The 19,948-nt window shown below is 42.5% G+C and overlaps 1 protein-coding gene across 4 annotated transcripts in view; it reads right to left on the bottom strand.

The window, feature by feature from the left end:
• LOC124606741 (dipeptidyl peptidase 9) overlaps positions 1-19,948 on the bottom strand; it is a 203,407-nt gene that overhangs the window by 78,027 nt on the left and 105,432 nt on the right. For all 4 annotated transcript variants that reach the window (XM_047138778.1, XM_047138786.1, XM_047138796.1 and 1 more), the window contains 2 exons: positions 17,917-18,073; positions 10,656-10,882 (listed from right to left, as the gene is read on the bottom strand). In XM_047138778.1, coding sequence (XP_046994734.1) covers positions 10,656-10,882; positions 17,917-18,073 — 384 coding nt within the window. The remainder of the gene's footprint in view (positions 1-10,655; positions 10,883-17,916; positions 18,074-19,948) is intronic.

Genomic DNA, 19,948 nt, shown 5'->3' with positions numbered 1-19,948 from the left:
CTACATGGTCATCAGTCCCTCCGACCTGAGATTAACTAAAACCAATAAAATCCCACATTAAAAGAGGGAATTACAACATCCATAAAACGATAAACTATTGACAGGGAAGTAAGGAAAAGGACAGAAGACGAGGTGAGGGAAAGAAAGTGACTAATGACAGGGGCAGGAAGGAAGAAGCACAGGAGACAAGAGAGATGCTCAGGACATAACAGACCCCATGAGGAAAGGAGTGGGAAGGTATAGGGCCGGGGTGAACCACCAAGCCCAGTTGAAGTCGGGGTGCATGAAAGCCTGCCATCCCCTCCACTCACCAATAAGAAGGAAGGCCCCCTCCTTGAATAAAACAATAACCCCCCCCCCCCAGCCCCCATCACAAATAAAACGTAAAATGAGACCCACCGCTGAGGCATCGTCAGCCAACACCAGGGGTAGTGATTCTGGAAAGCTAAAAGTATGACGTAGGGTGGCTAAATTGGGGCAATACAATAAGAGCCACAGTCAACATTGACCCACAATGAGGTGGCGTGCTCACAAAGGAGGAGATAACTGTGAGTCAAAGAAGTATGGCCGATGCGGAGTCGGCAGAGGACGACAGAGGCCTTACGAGATGCCCATAAGGAGGACCGCCATGGAGTTGTAGAACCCTTAACTGCCCTGAGCTTGTTCAGCGAAAAAAGAGTGATGCATTCTGCATCCCAAAGGCCCAAAACCTGATAATGTAATGCCGGGCGAAGGTCTATTTCTGGAATCCCAATACGGAGAGATGGCCTGGTAGTAGCTAATTTAGCCAGGTGATCGGCAAGTTCGTTGCCAGGAATCCCAACATGGCCTGGGGTCCAAATGAAAACCACCAAGCATCCACGTTGAGTGAGGAGAGAAAGGGAGTCCTGGATAGTGATGACCAATGGGTAGCGGGGGAAGCACTGGCCAATAGCATGCAAACCGCTCAATGAGTCACTACAGATAGTGAAGGACAGTCTGAGCAGGAGCAGATATGGTCCAGTGCAGGCAAGATGGCTAGCAATTCTGCAGTAAAAACACTACAGCCATCTGGCAAGGAGCAAAGTTCCGCGCATCGCGCATAGGTGCACGCAAAACCAGTGCGGCCGGCAACCATGGAGCCATCAGTATAGATCACTTCTGAACCCTGAAAAGGACTGAGGAGACAGGAGAACTGATGGCAAAGAGCCATCGGAGGGACAGAATCCTTCGAGTCGATTGAGAGATCAAGACAGAGTAGCGGCCGAGAGGCGCACCATGGAGGGGTATGTGCATGAGCAGAGAAGAGAGGAGGTGGTAAAGGAAAGTGATGGAGCTCAGAAAAGAGCGACTGAATGCGGAAAGCCATGGTAAGCCCACATCGTGGCCGCCACTGTGGCAGGGTGTACTCCATGTCTGGATAAACGAGACCATAATTAGGGTGCTTTGGGGTGCAGCGAATGCTGAGTGCATAAGATATCAGCTGTTTCTGGTGAAAACTCGCAGTGGCGGAATCCCCGCCTCTGCGAGAAAGCTAAGTACAGGGCTAGTTTGGAAGGCACCAGTTGAAAGTTGGACCTCAAAGTGGTGGATGGGGTCTAGGATCTGCAGTGTCGAAGGCAACACAGAACCATAGACAGGACTTCCATAGTCTAAACGAGACTGGACTAATGCTTGATACAATCGCAGGAGAACAGAGCGGTCTGCACCCCAGGTGGTATTGCACAGGCACCTAAGAACACTGAGATGGGACCAGCACGTCCTCTTCAGCTGACAAAGGTGAGGGAGCCATGTCAACCGGGCATCGAAGACCAGACCCAAGAAGCGATGGGTGTCCACCACCGCAAGGGGCTGGCCATCGAGGAACAGTTCCGGATGGGGATGGACTGTACAGTGATGGCAGAAATGCATGACAAGTCTTGGCCGCCGAAAACTGAAAGCCATGGGAGAGAGCCCATGAGTGGGCCCAACAGATTGCCCCCTGTAGACGGCATTCTGCAGCGCCCATTACAGAGGAGGCGAGGTAGATACAAGAATCGTCAGCATACAAAGAGGGAGACACTGTTGGCCCAACAGTTGTCACTAGACCATTAATGGCTATCAGAAAGAGAGCGACACTGAGCACGGAACCCTGTGAAACCCCATTTTCTTGCCGATGGGGAGAGCTGTAGGAGGAGGATTTTTTTTTTTTTTAGGGCGCTCAACTACTATGGTTGGTAGTGCCCAGTCACAAACATTAGTGCACTAATAGTGTAGAAAAAAAAACGCAAGGGGCAACACCAGAAAGTACTTACAGAGGTGCAGATAAACAAAATAAAAGAGTTAGACCTCTTTGGACAAGTCCGTCAACGTAATAAAACTAAGGATACGAGCAGCTGCTTGAGCGTCATCAGCTAAAAGTTCCTGTACGGTAGACAGCAGACACAAGACAACACGAGAGTGAATAAAACGGGGACAGGACAATAAAATATGGCACACCGTCAATGGATGACCACAGGAGCACCACGGGGTGGGGTCACTGGACAGCAGGTAGCGGTGGCTAAATTGGCAATGCCCAATCCACAACCTGGCCAAAATGACTTCCTCTCACCGGGAATGGCATGGGGAGGTCATCCAAACCGTCGGGACTGGTTTGATGGCCCTAAGCTTATTTTCATGGAGAGAGGACCAGGCCTCATGCCACAATGATGAAAGTGCCGACAAAGGACCCCACTAACATCAGTTGATGGGACACAAAGGGAAGCTGTCTGTGTCAGGAGGACAGCAGCCTTGGCCGCAGCATCAGCAGCTTCATTCCCAGGCACACCAACGTGGCCAGGATTCCACAAAAAAAGGACATGAGCGCCGGTATCAGCTAGTGACTGAAGGGACCGTTGAATTCATTGCACGAGAGGGTGGTCTGAATATGGGTCACGGAGACTCTGAATGGCACTCACTCAAAGAATCAGAGCAGATGGCATAGGGACAAGACGATGGCGGCGAATATACTGAACAGCCTGATAGAGAGCAAAAAGCTCAGCTGTAAAGCTTGAACACTGGTCAAGGAGCCGGTGTTGAAAGGTATCATCCCCAATGACAAAGGCACATCCGACACCAGCAGTAGTCTTGGAGCCATCTGTGTAAATAAAGACGTTACGAGCGAGCCTCGAACAAAGTTCAACAAACCTCGAGCTGTATATTGAATCCGCGGTCCTCTCCTTTGGGAGCGAGCCGAGTTCAAGGTGAACGTGAACCTGAGCCTGGAGCCAAGGTGGCATCGGGCTCTCACCCACTCGAAAAGTCGTAGGGAGGGTAAAAATCAAGTTTCTGAAGCAGGCAATGAAAGCTAACTCCAGGAGGTAACAGGGCAGAGACATACAGCCCGTATTGGCAGTCGAGAGTCGTCAAAGAAGGAGAAATATGACGGGTGGTCGGGCATTGACATCAGTCGGCAGGCGTACCGACAAAGCTGTAGGAGCAGCCAACCTGGGCCCGAAAAGAGTGATAAGAAAGAAAATTACGGATAAAAACAGGCAGAGCGCCACGAAGGCCCAAATTGTGAAGGGTGGTGAGGATGTGGTGGCGCCAGGTGGTGTCATAGGCTTTATGCAGATCAAAGAAGACCGCAAGGAGGTGTTGCCGATGGGCAAAAGCCGGCTTGATAACAGACTCTAGGTGCACCAAGTTATCCACCGTAGAGTGGCCACAGAAAAAAACCACTTTGAGTCAATGACAAAAGGTCACACGATTCAAGGATTCAAAACAGCTGCCAACTCACGATGCGTTCCAGGAGCTTGAAGAGGGTGTTAGTAAGGCTAATTGGACGGTAGCTATCCAACTCAAGAGGCAGTTTCCCTGGCTTCAACACCGGAACAACAATACTTTCCTGCCACTTGGTAGGAAATACTTCCTCATCCCACAGACGACTGAAGAGGGTCAATATATGATGGTGGCCAGCCACCGATAAGTGTTGGAGCATTTGGTTATGTATCCAATCTGCCCCAGGAACTGTGTCAGGACAAAGGGCGAGGACACTGGCAAATTCCCACTCGCTAAATGGGGCATTATATAGTTCTGAGCAGCGAGTAACAAAAGACAAAGGCAGTTGTTCTGAACGCTCTTTCAGGAGAAGGAACATGGGTGGATACTGAGCCAACGCTGAAGCTTGAGCACAGTGTTGAGCGAAATTTTCTGCCACAAAGTCTGGATTGGTAACAATAACACCATGTACAGAAATTCCCGCAACCCCAGTGGGAGGACAGTGGCCAAAATTTCGCCAGAGTTTCACCCAGACTTGTGAAGAGGGGTTGTGGGGTCCTATGGCAGCTACATATTGTTCCCAGCAAATCCATTTCTGAAATTTGATTAGGTAGCAGGCCCGGGTGCAGAATCGTTTAAAGACCAGAAGAAGAGCAGTAGAAGGGTGCCACTTGAAGTGTTGAAGACCACGGTGGCGGTCTTTTATGGCTGCTGCAATTTCCGGAGTCCACCAAGGGGCCATCTTCCGGCGGGGGGAAACTGAAGAAGAAGGGATTGCTGAAACAGTTGCTGAAAGGATGGAGGCAGTCAAGGTCTGAGTAGATTCACCAACATTGGCGTGTGGCAATAGAGGGGGGGATGGGAGAAGATGAGAAGGCACCCCAATCAGCCTTAGATAGGGCCCACCTGGGAGGGTGACGGAGCGAGAGACACTGAAGAAACGTCAAAACAATTGGGTAATGGTTGCTGTCACATAAGTCATCGTGGACACCCCACTCAATGGACGGAAGAAGACCGGGACTGCAGATGGAAAGGTCAATGGTTGAGAAAGTGCCGTGCGCCACGGTAAAGTGTGTGGGAGCGCCTGTGTTTAGTAAACAGAGGTCAAGCCCTGCCAGAACACCTTCAACTGTCCTGCGCAGGGCAGTAGTCGTATGACTATCCCAAAGAGGGTTGTGGGCATTAAAGTGGGTCTCCTTGAGTGTAATACAAGTGGCAGAGTCGAAGGAAAGAAGGGGCTGTAACTCTGGAAGGTGAAGCAAATATCCATTACAATTCCACTGGAGGATTCTCAAGCCGGAGTCCAAAGTGGAAGTGATTGGACCAGAGTCGGTCACGCTACTGAGTCGCTATCTGTCAACGAGAAGGATGGGGTAATATCCATATAGGTGGTGTCACTCTGTCTGTTCATTGACTGTGAGGGGAAGGCCGCACCTCATGGGGTACCAGAGTGGCCTTGCCTTTGTTTCTGCGTTTCTGTTCTTCTCTTGGGAAGGAAGAGAAGGGCAGACTTCAGCAAGGGCAGACACAGAATTACACCAGGCAATATTGGCGCCCACCGTGGGTCATGCGCCAATGTGGAGCAGCAGATTGCCTGTCAGGGGGGTGCCGGGAAGAGGAGTCTTGGAAGGGAGCTCCAGTACCGGCGGCCGCCGAAGGAGGGGAACACTTCTCCGGCGGGGGAGGGGGAGCAGCATGCGAAGAGGTGGGTATGGCTGCTGAGGGAGGATGCGGAGGAGGAGTGGGGGGGAGGCTGAAAGCATGGGACGAATGGGGTGGGGCTGGGAAGAGGAGGGGATAGGAGGGGGAATGGAAGTAATTGAAGCAAAAGTAGAGGTCATAGACACAGGATGGAGCCGGTCATATTTTTGACGAGCCTCAGTGTAGGTGACCCAATCTAAGGTTTTGTACTCTTGAATCCTTCTTTCTTCCACAAACACCGGGCATGTAGGCGAGCGTGGAGAATGCTGTCCAATACAATTTACACACATTGGCGGGGGAGCACAGTCACTCCCCTCATGGAGGGGGCACCCACAGTCGCCACAGAGGGGTTCAGTAGTGCAGCGGGAAGACATATGTCCAAACCTTAAGCATTTAAAACATCTCATCGGTGGTGGAACATAAGGTTTGACATCACACCGATACACCATTACCTTGACCTTCTCTGGGAGGACATCCCCCTCGAAGGCCAGGATAAAGGCGCCCATAGCGATGGAATGTTTGGAGGGCCTCGCTGCACACGGCGGATAAAACGAACCCCTCACTGCTCGAGGTTAGCAAGGAGCTCCTCGTCAGTTTTCAGAAGAAGATCTCAGCAGAAAATAATGCCCTGTACTGAGTTCAAAGATGGATGGGGCGTGACGGAGACTGGGACGTCACCGAGATGGTCACAAGCATGCAGGGCGTCAGACTGGGCAGCAGAGGATGTCTTGATGAGCAAAGCACCGGACCGCATTTTACTCATTGATTCAACTTCGCCATACTTTTCTTCAATCATCTCCATGAGAAACAAAGGTGTGGTCGCTACAAAGTCCCAATTTTTTCACAATCCAATTTTTACACAGTCCGATCGAGCCACTGTCACGAATGAGATTATGATGGAATGATGAGGACAACACAAACACCCAGTCAAGGGGCAGAGAAAATCCCCAGCCTGGCCAGGAATCAAACTCGGGACACTGTGATCCAGAGGCAGCAACTCTAGCCAACAGTGGTAAGTGCATGCAGAGAGGCTAAATCATGTCGACGGGAGAAGTTAATATACAGCAAAACAAAATCAACTGGCAAAAGCTGGGTGACATGAGATGAGTAGCATTATAAAAAGCCAAAACAAAATCTGCAGAGGAAGATTAGAAAAAGTCTTAACAGCAAAATTGTGTGTGTTTTTCAGCCTCAACTGGTCTATGTAACCACAAGTTTCTGAATGTTCATCTAGATACTGCAATATACTTAACATTTTTAAATGCTTTCCATTTTGAACTGATTTAATTATTCACAGGCAAATAACATTGATACTTTATAACAATGCTGCACATTTACAGCCATGGGTCAGCATAAAATCATCTCATGACTAGTAAGATACATGGAAAGCAAGGTTTTGGAGAACTTGTGTTCCTCTCACACTGGCTGTTCTGTAATATTCTTCTTGCCTTTGACAAAACCCTCCAACAAACCATTTCTACATAACAACATTTCATTTCACAGTCTGCACCTTTGCTCCACCCTCCATACCTGTACCCTTCCCTCTCTTTAGAATAGGGTTTTTTGTAGTCTCACTTCACTGTAACTGGAACTACCATATACTGTTAGATTCCCATATTCTTCTCCAACAACACCCTAATGAAATCTTCCCCTCATTTAGCAGTCCAGCCAGTCAATAGCTGGTTGAGAACTATTTTATTCTTTGTTCCTTCTATAAACAACATTTCATTTTTTCTTCTTGTTTTGAATGGGCCTACTCTGGACCACACTTGTTCAACTGTTGGGCTTTGATCTTTGCCCAGTACAGTCGCATCCTCTGCCAATTTAACTCCTCCTTTCTTCTGTCCATGGGGTACTTTTCCTTCGGGGTTAGTCCTGAAATCCTTGGACTTCCTTCAGGGTATGTCTCACAGACTGTCTGTTCTAGAGATCAGTTGTTCCCAGTTATTTAATGTTCTTTTCAGTTTCTGTCAGCCAAGTGGTGTGAGCCATCTTGTTCTGCCAGAAGGTGAACAGACGGTTGATCTATCTGTTTGGAGGCAATCTTGCAGCATGGTTATAGAAAGCCATCCTTCTTTTCCTTGCACAGTCAGAGAGCCTCTTGATATGTTCGTAGAGCTCCGAGTTATGTCGCCTTCGGAATTCCCCATTTTCTTCTACCGGGCCTAGCATCTTCCTGAGGATTCTCTTCTCTCTGACTTCCAATTCCTCCATCAGACCTTTCTGGTTCAAGGACAGACAGTCCATGGCATACATGGCTTTTGGTCATATGACTGATGTGTAGTGCTTAAGTTTCAAGTTGCATGACAGGCATTTTTGTTGTAGGTGTTCATAGTCAGTCAATAGGCTAGTTCCAACTTGCTGACTCTCACGGACAATAACATTTTTTCTGATAAGTTGGGTTCAATCCATTTGCCGAGATACTTAAACTTCTCAGTCCTTTTGATGTTTGCCTGGTCTAGTAACATGTCTCTGTTAGCTTCTTTGATGTCGGTGAAGAACTCTGTTTTCTCCAGTGATGCTTGAAGACCCACTTTGGCTGCCTGTTTTCTGAGGCAGTTTACCTGCATTGTTGCCATTTCAAGAGAATCAGTAATCAGTGCCATGTCATCTACAAAAGCCAGGCAATCTACAATCAGTCCTTCGTTCTTACGGCCCAGGTAGACAACACTCTGAACACCCAAACTGGTCAGTTTCTTGCACTATTCTCTCACAACCTTTCCAAGGACATAGTTGAAGAGAAGTGGGGTGAGTCGATCCCCTTGTCTCACTCCAGTTTTTATCTCAAAGCTTTCTGAGATCTCACCTCTAAATCTGACCTTGGAATAGGTGTTGGTCTAGGTTTCTAGAATGAGTCTGTGGGTTTTGTTGTCTAGTCCTTGTTCCTGGAGTATTTCGTTAAGCGTTTCTCTATCAACAGAGTCATAGGTCTTCCTGAAACCAACAAAGATGACGACTACCTTGCAGTTGCTCGCCTTTGAGTATACCACTACAGTTTTAAGGTTGAAGACTGTTCAGTACAGGATCGGGTCTTCCAGAAGCCTCCCTGATATTCTTGCAGTTGACTATTCAATTGATGTTCGGCCCTTGTTAGTCACACCTTGGAGAGTCTTGTATATTACCGGGAAAAGAGAAATGCCACGATAGTTGTTCAGATCAGTAAAATCTCCCTTTTGGTGAAGCAGATGGATCAGAGCCGTGTTCCAATCAGGTGGTAATTTCTCTGTTTCCCAGATGCCCTGGATGATCTTGGTGAGCTTACCCAAGGCATTGCTTCCAGAGTTCAGCAATGATAGAGTCCTCTCCAGCTGCATCATTATTCTTTAGAAGTTGAATGATTTGTCCAACTACTTCCAATGAAGGAGGCAGTGAGTCCAGGTTTGTTTGTAGTCCAAGTCTTCGCTGGGTGGATTACAGCTGAATAGGTTTTTAAAGTACTGAGCTAAGAGGTGGCAGTTGTCCTTGTCGTTGAAAGCCAGTTTGCTCTACAAGTCTCTGAAGTGGAGGCTTGGCAGATTGTATTTTCTGAGTGCCTGATGGCAGCTTCTGTAGAAGTTTCTAGAGTTATTCTTAGTGAAGCTCTCTTCAATTTGGGTTACTTGGTTTTGTGTGGAAGTCATTTTGATTCCTCGAATTATCTTAGCAGCAAACCACCTTTGTTCCAGAAAGTTCTCCCAATTTTTCTTGATTTTCTTACAGTTCCACTTTCCACAGAGTGTCTATTTTGGGCTACTGCATTGTCACAGTCTTCATTCTACCATGGATGCTTCCTTCTCGTGACGGGGGCAAGTTCATTGGCCATCTTCAGGAGTGTCTCCTTCAGTTGGTCCCAGCTGCTGAAATCTGTACTGTTCAGTCTCTGGCTCATTTCTTGTCTGTTCTTAAGTTGCTCTACGTCAAATCTTACCATCTTGGACATTCTGTGTACTCTAGTGTTTCTACGCTGGAGTCTCATTTTGATCTTTGAGACGTGGTGGGCTGAGTCCAGATTGGCACTTCTTGATACCTTCACATTTTGTGTTTCCTTTTGGGATTTTCTTGAAATGGCCACATGATCGATCTTGAACTCACCCAAGTTGGTGTTAGGTGAAATCCAAGTCGTCTTCTTCCTTGGCAGGTGTTTGAAGGCAGTAGACTTCATGACCAACCCAAAAGTCCTACACAGATCCACCAATTGTTCCCAAGGATGTGTGTGTGTGTGTGTGTGTGTGTGTGTGTGTGTGTGTGTGTGTACGTCAGAGAGAATATCTTCTAAGTCTTCCCAGAATTTGTCAGTTCTGTCTGGATTGCGTCTGTTGTCCTGGTTATCAACCGGGACAACAGGCATGGCATGTACATTGGCTATATTGCAGCCGTTGTTAGCACATTTGAGGGGGACGATGTATACACAACTGCTTGGGGAGGTGAAGTCAATCACTGAATACAGCATCTTGTGACTGACTCTAAGTCCTGTACCTAACTGGAGTACATTCTTCATTACCCATCGCCCCACTTTTCCTTTGAGGATTCTGTATCCTTGGGAATCGAAGCCATGATAATCCGTGAATCTGGTTCTTTATTTAATTCTTTGCTATAAACTATCTCATCTGTCCACAGGTAAATTCACATGCTTTCAGTTAAATATTCATGTACTTTATAGTTTTATTAGCCCTATTTCACAGTGATTTTGTATGAAGTACAATAACACACGAGAGGGATCAGTTGAGAAACAATATGATGTTTTTGATGGTATTACGGAATCATATTCTACATGTTAAGTAATATCAAACACTTGTTACAGTATGTAATCTCAGTCATTTCCTTTAAGTTACTGATATATGCACAAGCACCTGAAAAAGGTTGTAGGATCCATATCAATAAAAATTTAAATTTTACATAGCATTTCTCTGAAAACCATAATTAGTTTCATGTTCTATGGATCATTTGCATGATAAATCATAATTATGTGGAATGAGTCATTTTAAATTCACATCACAAATTATTTTGTAAATATGCCTACATGATGAACATTGACAATGACTTCTTCTTCCATGTCAAGCTTCTTCCACCATCATGGTCAATTGTACGACGTGATCTCTAGTTATATGAAATTGCTAGAACACTTACTTTCTCAATAGCTTGCATCAGAAAATTTCAGCCCTTTAGAAAGCAATGAAATATGCGATAGATCTTAACTATGTATTTCCCTTCTCAGCAGTGCACAATGAAACAAGTATTTTTCTTCTCATGGTTCATACCTTGCTGAAGTCAACTGTGTAAGAATACCCTGGTCTGGTAAGCAACCGCACTTCATCAGGACGTCTCAGTGACACAACGTAAAGGTGCTTCTCAAGAGGTGACTCACGCAAACCAAGGAAGTATACTAGTTGCCTATCTGGATCAACCCAAATGGAGCGACCCAGCACTTCCCAGTCACCAGATGTAAGAGCAATTTTTTGGCTGACACGTGCTTGCAGGAATGTATCTGAAACATACAAGAACCAACATCATCAAACACTCAACAGTTTGGACAACTCTAGAAAATGTCCATCTTGGTAGTTGTATTATTTGGCATAGTAACTTTTAAGACTTGATGCTAAATGAAAATTGGCCTTAAAAGAAGGTTATAATATTCTGTACAACTGTAATAATGCATTTACAATAAGTTAACAAAGGTGCGCTCGGTGCTTGTTGATAACTAGGGATGGAGGCAGTATCAGAACTGGCCACTGACATATTATTACTATTTAGTGAACATCTAAATATATCTCATAAATTTACAATATGATCCAATAACAAGCAACTGACAACATCTTTGTTTTTAACAATGCAACATCACCAGTACTACGAAAAACAAAGAATTCAACTCACTGTAAAGACTACATGCTGAGTTACAATCACAACAAAAAAAGACTATTACACATTTAGCCTGTGTGTGTGTGTGTGTGTGTGTGTGTGTGTGTGTGTGTGTCCCCTTTTCCGAAGAAGAGTTAGTTTTGTCGAAAGCTAAATGTGTAACAATCTTTCCATAGTAGTGCCTGTCTGCAGCTCAGTGCATCATCTTCACGGTACATCTGTTTCATATAGTTTGAATAACATGATTAAATTGGTTATCTGTATTTATACAAGGGTGTCTGTCCTAGGAGGAATGGTAAATATTCAGGGATATGACATTATCACTGATCTGAAGCAAGAATATTTAGTAAATATGGGATCTAAAATGCATACTTAATGACCTATTAGCCCTTATTCAGTAGAAGAGATGCATTTAACATTGTTTAAGATGAAAAAATGCTCATAGCTTTTAAGGTACACACTCTAGAGCCCATGTTTACAAGATCTTATTTGCTTCGAATGATGGTTCCTGTCATATCCCTAATACTGATCATTACTTCTGGAACATCCTGTGCACAGATATGATATACACTTTGCTATTTTTCAAAGAAATTAATTATATTCATAAACTGAATGTATTAAAAATTTTGCTATCTGATACGATTACAGTTGAAGTCTCTGACATTAAGACAGTTATTTAAAAATTTTCAAACTAATTTCAGAAAAGTTTGTCAAAAAGTGACTCCTTTGTAAATGTTAATTTTTTTTATTTTTTATTTAAGTGATGTATTATATTTATTCAGCTGGCTTGCTCACATTTGGCAGGAAGTATGTTGTGCATTGTGCTGAGAGTTGTATGAATTCCAGTACTGCTGGTCATGTAAGCTGGAAATAATATGCTTTGAATAGAAACCCACCAATACTTGTATAAAGAATCATGTCATGCATTGTACAGTGGCACACAGATCATATATGAAGACCACACAATGTGACAATTACAGATGCTGGTGTTTTCTATCTGTACAATAAACAATATGCATTACAGTTAAAGAGTTTGGGTAGTCAAAAACCACAAATTTCCACTGTAAAAAAATTGTCTAATTACTTACAAATATCCACATCAAAATAGATTTACATCCTAAGTATGGGAAAATGTAATCATACTGGAAGACTGATTCACCATGCAAATGCTTCCGTATCAAAGGAAAATTCGATCAATGAAACTCATAAATTGTGAGAAAGAATTTCTAGCCAGAACTTACCTTCAGGTGGCAAAATGTGTACTCCTGCTGATAAACATTTACAAAAGTGGAAGTGATGCACTTCATAGGTTTCAGAACAAGTAATTCAATGAGGAGAGATGAAACAATGAGAAACCATATCAGGATGAGGGGGACAGGAACACTATGCAATAAAAATCGGGAGATTTTTTTCTAAATGTCACTATTACGCTGAAAGACCTAAAAGCTAATTGACATCCATAATAAGTGGAAAAGCACTTTAAGGTTTTAAAGAAAGTCTTGAGGTAGATCTGGTTTACATGGTATCCACAGTACATGAGTTGCTCTCTATCTAGATGATTTTACTATGGTGTTATGGCAGGAGAGAGAATTCATTCAACCATTGCTCCCAGACACACGATAACATCATTTCTGATTCCCACTCTCAACTTTTTTGGCCAAGTTCACAGATGTCTCAAGCAGTGTTTCACAAAATAATGGCCAATTTTTAGCATGTGTGAATTCAAGTAATGTCACATTGCAGCTTTCTCAGCTACAACAGCATAAATTAGTGACAACAGTCAAAGTCATCTTTTATTTATCCTTAGTTACCAGTTTTGGTTAGATCACCTGCAGACGAAAGTGTACAAGATGACATGGCAGCATTAATGAAGCAGCACCTTATACTACATACCAGTCAACAGTGTAAAATAAACAACTCAATGCAGCCAAAACTGCCATCTTATCACTGCATTTTGGTCTTAAGTATTGTTTCACCAAAACAACTTCCTTTTACGGTAGCTTTTGATAACTGACTGTCAAATTCCAATGATGCTAGGTCTAATATCAATAACAATTGCAATAATGAACTATTTTTGTGTGTTCCAATATTTTTGATGAATAAAATAATATTGAAATCTTCACACAAGAAACTCTACAAGTATTACACACAGTCAAAGCCATGGTCTACAGATCAAGCTACTAAAAGCCTCATCTGATGATCCTGTGATGAATTCTCTTGTCCAGTCTGAACAAGCATAGAGAATAAGTACATTGGCTGTTGGTAGCTCCTACATTAGATGGGTAATGGAGCTCCTCATGGAAGTAGCAGGCAGGTCCAGAAAGTAATCCAATGCACATGAATTCAACACACAAGTGGGAACCTTGCTGGAAGATCTCATGTATGACGTGGGAAAGTTTGTGCTAGCTGCTATTCAATGCACTGTATGCAACTGGCTTCTAATTGTGGCTCAAGTCAGCATGAATGGATCAAGCTGCATAAATTGTGAGGCCATCCTTCTTTCATTTAGATGGTTGATTGAATTGGGAAAGACAGCTAGTCTTACACATGGGGATGAGAACCAGACTTAGTATGGGCAGCATCTTATGAAAAACCTTGCGGTGTTTGGTGTTTGGAACAAACTGGGAGGCTTAAACCAGAGCCTCGGTCAATTCTCTGATGATGTGGAGTAAGGATTTCTTGAAATCCTCTACTTACTGGATGAGAACTGTAACCTGAGAACTGTAACCTGAGAACTGTAGCCCCCATCTGTGGTGGCCCACTGGTTACTACACCTACCACCCACAGCAGACTTAAATTGGGCCACTATGGCAAGTGTAGTGTGTGACAACATTCAAATAGAGTGCCTGTAAATACCCGAGGTGGCCACTGGGCCACACAGTCACCAACCACTGTCACGAAGTCCACCATGTACCTGCAGTACGACACTAATAACACCTAACGTGGATAATGTCTTTATAATGGCAAGAATGGGCGTCTGGGCCCTCAGTTGTTAAATGTGTTCAAGACACAAATTATTTTAATTTTATTCTTGTTGATGTCATTCCATGACCCAATAAACTGTACCTCCTTTACAACCATGTGTTTCCTCGTGTTCCTAGTTTAAACCTATCAGGCTTGCACTACACAAATGAAACAGCTACTGGTATGGCAGAGTTCATATCACTCTCATGAAAATTTTCTTACATTAGTGGGTCACCTTCATAGTTTCAATGACTAATTATATGGCAGAATCAGAGATAAGTGTAGATAAATCATTTTCGTTAGACAGCAGAGTATTCATCCTTGCAGTTTGGGAAGAAAAACTGTAAATGTGTGTTAGTTAACTGCAGGAGTTTTCACCACAAGGTTCCATAACTAATTTCACTTACTAAATGTAATGACCATACTGTACTGAACTGTACTGTGCTGTACTGGAAACAGAAAGATGGCTGTGATCAGAAGTGACTGACAACAATATCTTAAATTCTGACTGGAACGTAAATCACAACGAAAGGCTAAATGGCAAATGTGAATTTATTTAATTAAAGCTGTTCCCAGACACTGGGATTTAAGACCGTATTTTCCCCAAACAGTTTTTCTGTCAAATTATTTCAAGTAATTAGAGTGTCAATTCACAAGGGCAATGTCTTAGAGCTCCTAGTAACTAACAGATCTAAACTTTTTGAATTGTAGAGGAGAAAACCTGTGATCATAAGGCTGTTGCAGATGTTAAAAGGAAAATTGAGAAGTGTAAGAAAATATTTTTTTTAGCAAGTATGATAGGGGAAAAATGTGCACTTTATCTCAACAGTCAATTTCAAACGTTCATCTTGAGGGATGAAAATGAGGAGCACAAACATCTAAAAATGGAATGCATACATTTTAAACATGTACATTCCAAGCATGATTTAGTAGCAGTGGTATAAAAATGCTTTGAAAATAGAGCTTCATCACAGATTTAAGCAACGTCAAAGCTTTGTTGACAAAAGTGAGAACTGAATTCAAATGTAAACCTTTTCTATGAACTACATGAAAAATCTGTAGAGGTTTTAGTCTTGCTCAATGTCCACAATGGCACCGAAATGAAAAGTGAGAGACATACACCAAAATGCTGAATTTGGCCTTCCACGACTGTTTCCTTGGAGAAATTGTAATACCCTAAATACGCTACAGTGGCAGATATTGAGGTGCGTGATCATGGAAATGAGAATCCATTAAAAACAGCACAAATACATCTGGACTCGATGAGGCACTTGTAAAGTTGTACAGATTGTGTGACAGAAGATGTTCCCCTTTTGGCAGCAGTTTCTTGTGAAATGCGGGAGGTATGACACTGGAAAAGGTGCAGGTCATTCCTGTTTTCAAAAAGGGCCATCAGACAGATGCAGACAGTTATAAACTTTTATTGCTGGCACCAATCAGTTGTAGAACTGTGGAACAAGTTTGATATTCATGTCTTACAAATAAATATCCTTTATATGAATCAACATGGATCTGTAGAGATCTTAGGAAAGTCAGCTAGCCCCGTTCACCCATAAGATACAAAGTGTCATAGATAATGCATTCCAGGTTGATACCATATTCTTCGATTTCCCAGACAAATTTGCTACACTCAAGAATGGTGCAGGACCAACACTCATAGAAGAAGCGCTACCATAGAGAAACAGCTAAGTCACAGCTTACAGAATTGTCTCCAGAATGATTTTTCACACTGCAGAGGAGTGTACACTCATTTGAAACTTCCTTACAGATTAAAACTGCATGCAAGACTGGGACTTTTAACCCTCAAACTTGTTTGATCAGGCAATGCTTTACTGACTGATATATCCAGGAATGACTCATTATCTATCCTTGCAGTGCTACTCCTGCCAGTGTCTATTTCCAGCCCATCACAATTTTTAATCTGCCAACTGTCCCTGCAAAGTGAGGACTCATTCTGTAGAGTGTATCCTAGGCTGTTGCTAAGCCATTTCTCTCCAATATCCTTTCTTCAGGGGCATTTGTACTGTGGGATATGTAGAAGAATGCATATTAAGTTTTGAAAGTAGGAGGGAGTTACTGCCACAAGCAGAGCTGTGAGGATGGGTCTTGTGTCATGCCTAGGAAGTTCAGTCAGTAGAGCACTGCCTGCAAAAGGCAAGGGTCTAAGTTAAAGTTCCCATCCGGCACACACCTTTTAATCTACCTGGCAAATGTCACTTGGGGAACTGCTTACAAGCTTTCTTAAGGATATGGATTTCATGGTCGAGTGGCTGATTATAAGCCACACATCATACCACGTGGTATGGTTAGTAAATACCTGAAAACTAAACTTCTGATCACAAAGAAAAGAAACTCATACCTTTTTACCATAGCAGTACAGCCTCGAAAGGTAAAAATATCAAACTATATGCAGGAAATAAATATACAAAAGCTAAATACATTTTACAGATATGTATCCTACACATATTACTGGCTGTCAAAGGAATGCCATTCGTTTCATACGTTTGTGCAGAGAGATGTACCACACCACTCAGCTACAGAGTGAATTTTCATTCTTACTCAAAGTTGAAAAATGTCACAAGAAAAATTGAGGACAAGCAACCTCTCACCTGCAGGTGAATGATGGGCGACACATCAGGACACAAAATATACCTCTGCCAGCGTGATTTTCTGATATTTTAAATTGTCACCTATCATTCATTTGCAGATTACTGTTTGTCTCCTCTCAATGTTTGTTTGTTCGTTGTTCTCTTTACTACCAATAGATTATCACCTATGTCTCTGTTGAGATGCATGAAGAGTCCCCTCCCTTCCCTCAATCCCACTAATTTCGTATCCATCTAAGAGTTCAGTAAACTTAAATTTCACAGAAATTCTATAAATTTAAGGATTTATGCAATATTGCAGTCTTTATCAATAAGGAATGACTTTTCAGTACATCCAAAAATAAATTTAACCATTTTAATAAATTAAGCTCTCCACTCTTACTCAAAGTTTACATTCCACATTTGTTCTCAAGCAATCAGTTATCCTTCCCTGCAATTTATCTTTTCATTATTTTCCTTTACAAACAAAAACCTGTTTATTCAGTCCATATTATCCTGTGCCTTTCATGCTTTGACTAAAAAATACTTTTGATACTTCTAGTACAACTTAAGTTTTCACATCACATTTTGGCAATTTTCAATGAATGTTCCACAGTAGAAATGCACCACAATACACTTGACCAAATGAAGTAACAGTTGCCCAAATGAAAACACCGACTGCACAATCTTGCCACGAAATTAAACACAGTACTTGTTTTCTTATTATATGGGAACATCGTATGTCCAAAAAGAAAGTTGGAGAGTGAAGGATGAAGCCATATAAAAGTAGAGGATAATGAAGAAAAGACGACGATTGTGGTTATCTCTCAATTTACAAGTCAAAATTATAAAGCTTACTCTCACTTTATCATATTATTTTTACAGCTTCATGCACACACGCGCACGCACGCACGCACATGCACATTGTAAAATGTAACTAAACATTTATTTATTTTTAAGGAACAATAAAATATTACTTAATAAAACAATGCCTACCAGTCACTAACTCAACTGCTACGTTATTTTGCTAACTTTGCAGAAGGGTGGGCAACATTAGGAACTACCATAACACACCTGCATGCAATTACAGAACCCTTTAAATGGAAACACTCACTTTCAATAGTATCGAGTGCATCATCAATTCCATTAGATATGCCACTCACATGGGCTGTAATAAAGTACAAATGCCGAAAACCAGTCTCCTCGCTAGCCCAGATGAATCGTACTTCACTATCCTCATTCGTCGGAAAAAAATAAAGTAACTCATTTACCTGAAAAGACAAGAATATTATTATTTTTTGACATGTAAATTAACACTAACATTGCTCCAAAAATTAACAATGATACCAAACTAGGTAATAATGCTTTCCAGTTATTTAAAACTTAAGTTATTCATGAGCATGAGAACAACAAAAGAAATCAATTCGAAGAGAAGTAGATAACAAGCACCAAAATCTATAGTCTGAAAAGCATAAGAAAAAGAACAATCTGACGAATTCTAATACTGAATCAGGCAGCTGCTTGTTCTTGTTATTGAAGGTATTACCAGGCAACTGTGGTAAGAAATTTACATCGCAGACTGAGTGTTTTCAGTTCGAAGATGGACCTGGAGCTACACCTCTGTAAAACAGAAAATACTGCAACACAGTTATAGATCATTAATATAAAAATTATAAATAATTAGTAAAATTTCAGAGTGGGGCTCTGAAGCATAAAGACTGATTAAGAAGCGGGATGAATGAGCTACCCCACAACATCCTTAGACAGTTCATCTATTTAACATAGAAGTCAGTGAGTGCTAGCTCCAACACTAAACTCCTTTAATAAGACTGTCACTCAAAGTACTTAAAAAGGTAAAATACGAGGGTCATTCAGTAATTAAAGAGACCAATTGGTCTGGAGAAAAAGGCAGTTATTTTTACAAAACAACACTTTTTCTACTTTTCAACATAACCCCCTTGAACATTTAAGCACTTGTTCCAATGGGCTAGAAGCTTCTTGATTCCGCCTGCAAAGAACTCTATCTTGATGTTTGAACCAATTTCCCACAAACTTTCTCACATCCTCGTTGTTCTGGAACCTTTTCCCATGTAATGCCTCCTCCAGTGCACCAAACAAATGAAACTCACTAGGTGCTAAATCAGGACTTAAGGGGGATGAGGCAGTACTTCCCAGGCCATTTTGTCGATGGCTTCGCAGGTTAGTTGAGCAATATGAGGACGTGCATTGTCTTGCTGGAGAATCACCCCTCTCCTCTGAGATCCACGACATCTCTCTCTCATGGCTGGCTTCACATTGTTTAAAAACAAATCCGAGTAGTATTGGCTGTTCATTGCATGCAGCTCTTTGAGACAATAAAAAAAACTGAACTTTAAGCATCCCAAAACACCATCAATATGACTCTTCCTGCTGATGCTCAGGTTTTGAATTTTTTCTTGACAGATGAGTTGGTGTGCTTCCACTCCATGCTTTGTCTTTTTGATTTTGGCTCATAATAGTGAAACCAAGTTTCATCAAAAATTAAAAGTTTGTTGAGGAAGTGCTCACCTTCTCTTTCATAGCGTTCCTTTAGTTCTGTGCACACTCTCATCCTTGTTTCCTTGTGTAGCCGTGTAACTCCTTTGGGACCCATCCTGCACATGTTTTGCGATACTTCAGCTTGTTACAGATAGTGTTATGAACTGTACCAGTACTAACTTGAACCTTATCAACTATCATTTCCACAATCACGTGGCGGTCAGAACGAATAATGTCATCAATTCAACTTTCAAGTGAGGGAGTTGAAACTGCAACTGGTCAGCCAGAATCGTATTCATCAGTCACTGAGTCGCAACCATTTCTGAACTGCTCTACCCACTTGTAAAAATTTGTGCAATTCATGCAACCTTCACCATAAACTTTAGGCATCCTACAGTATATATTCACTGGTTCCTCGCCTTCAGCAAGTAAAAAACAAACAACAGAATGTTATTCAACATTTCAAGCAGACTCGCCATCTTGAAATTTATTTTTAACGTTATAAATAAAACAATGTTGATACAACCGCTGATCAGGGCTCATCCCAGTGATGCCAACTCAAAGCCATAAAAGTACCAAACTTTCCCTACTAACAGTTTTTCCACCAGCCCAATCTCTCTCTTTAATTA

This window comes from Schistocerca americana, chromosome 1 (assembly GCF_021461395.2).
Source record: "Schistocerca americana isolate TAMUIC-IGC-003095 chromosome 1, iqSchAmer2.1, whole genome shotgun sequence".
Taxonomy (NCBI): Eukaryota; Metazoa; Arthropoda; class Insecta; order Orthoptera; family Acrididae; genus Schistocerca; species Schistocerca americana.
The sequence above is the reverse complement of the archived record's forward strand: the minus strand, read 5'-3'. Positions and strand labels throughout refer to the sequence as shown.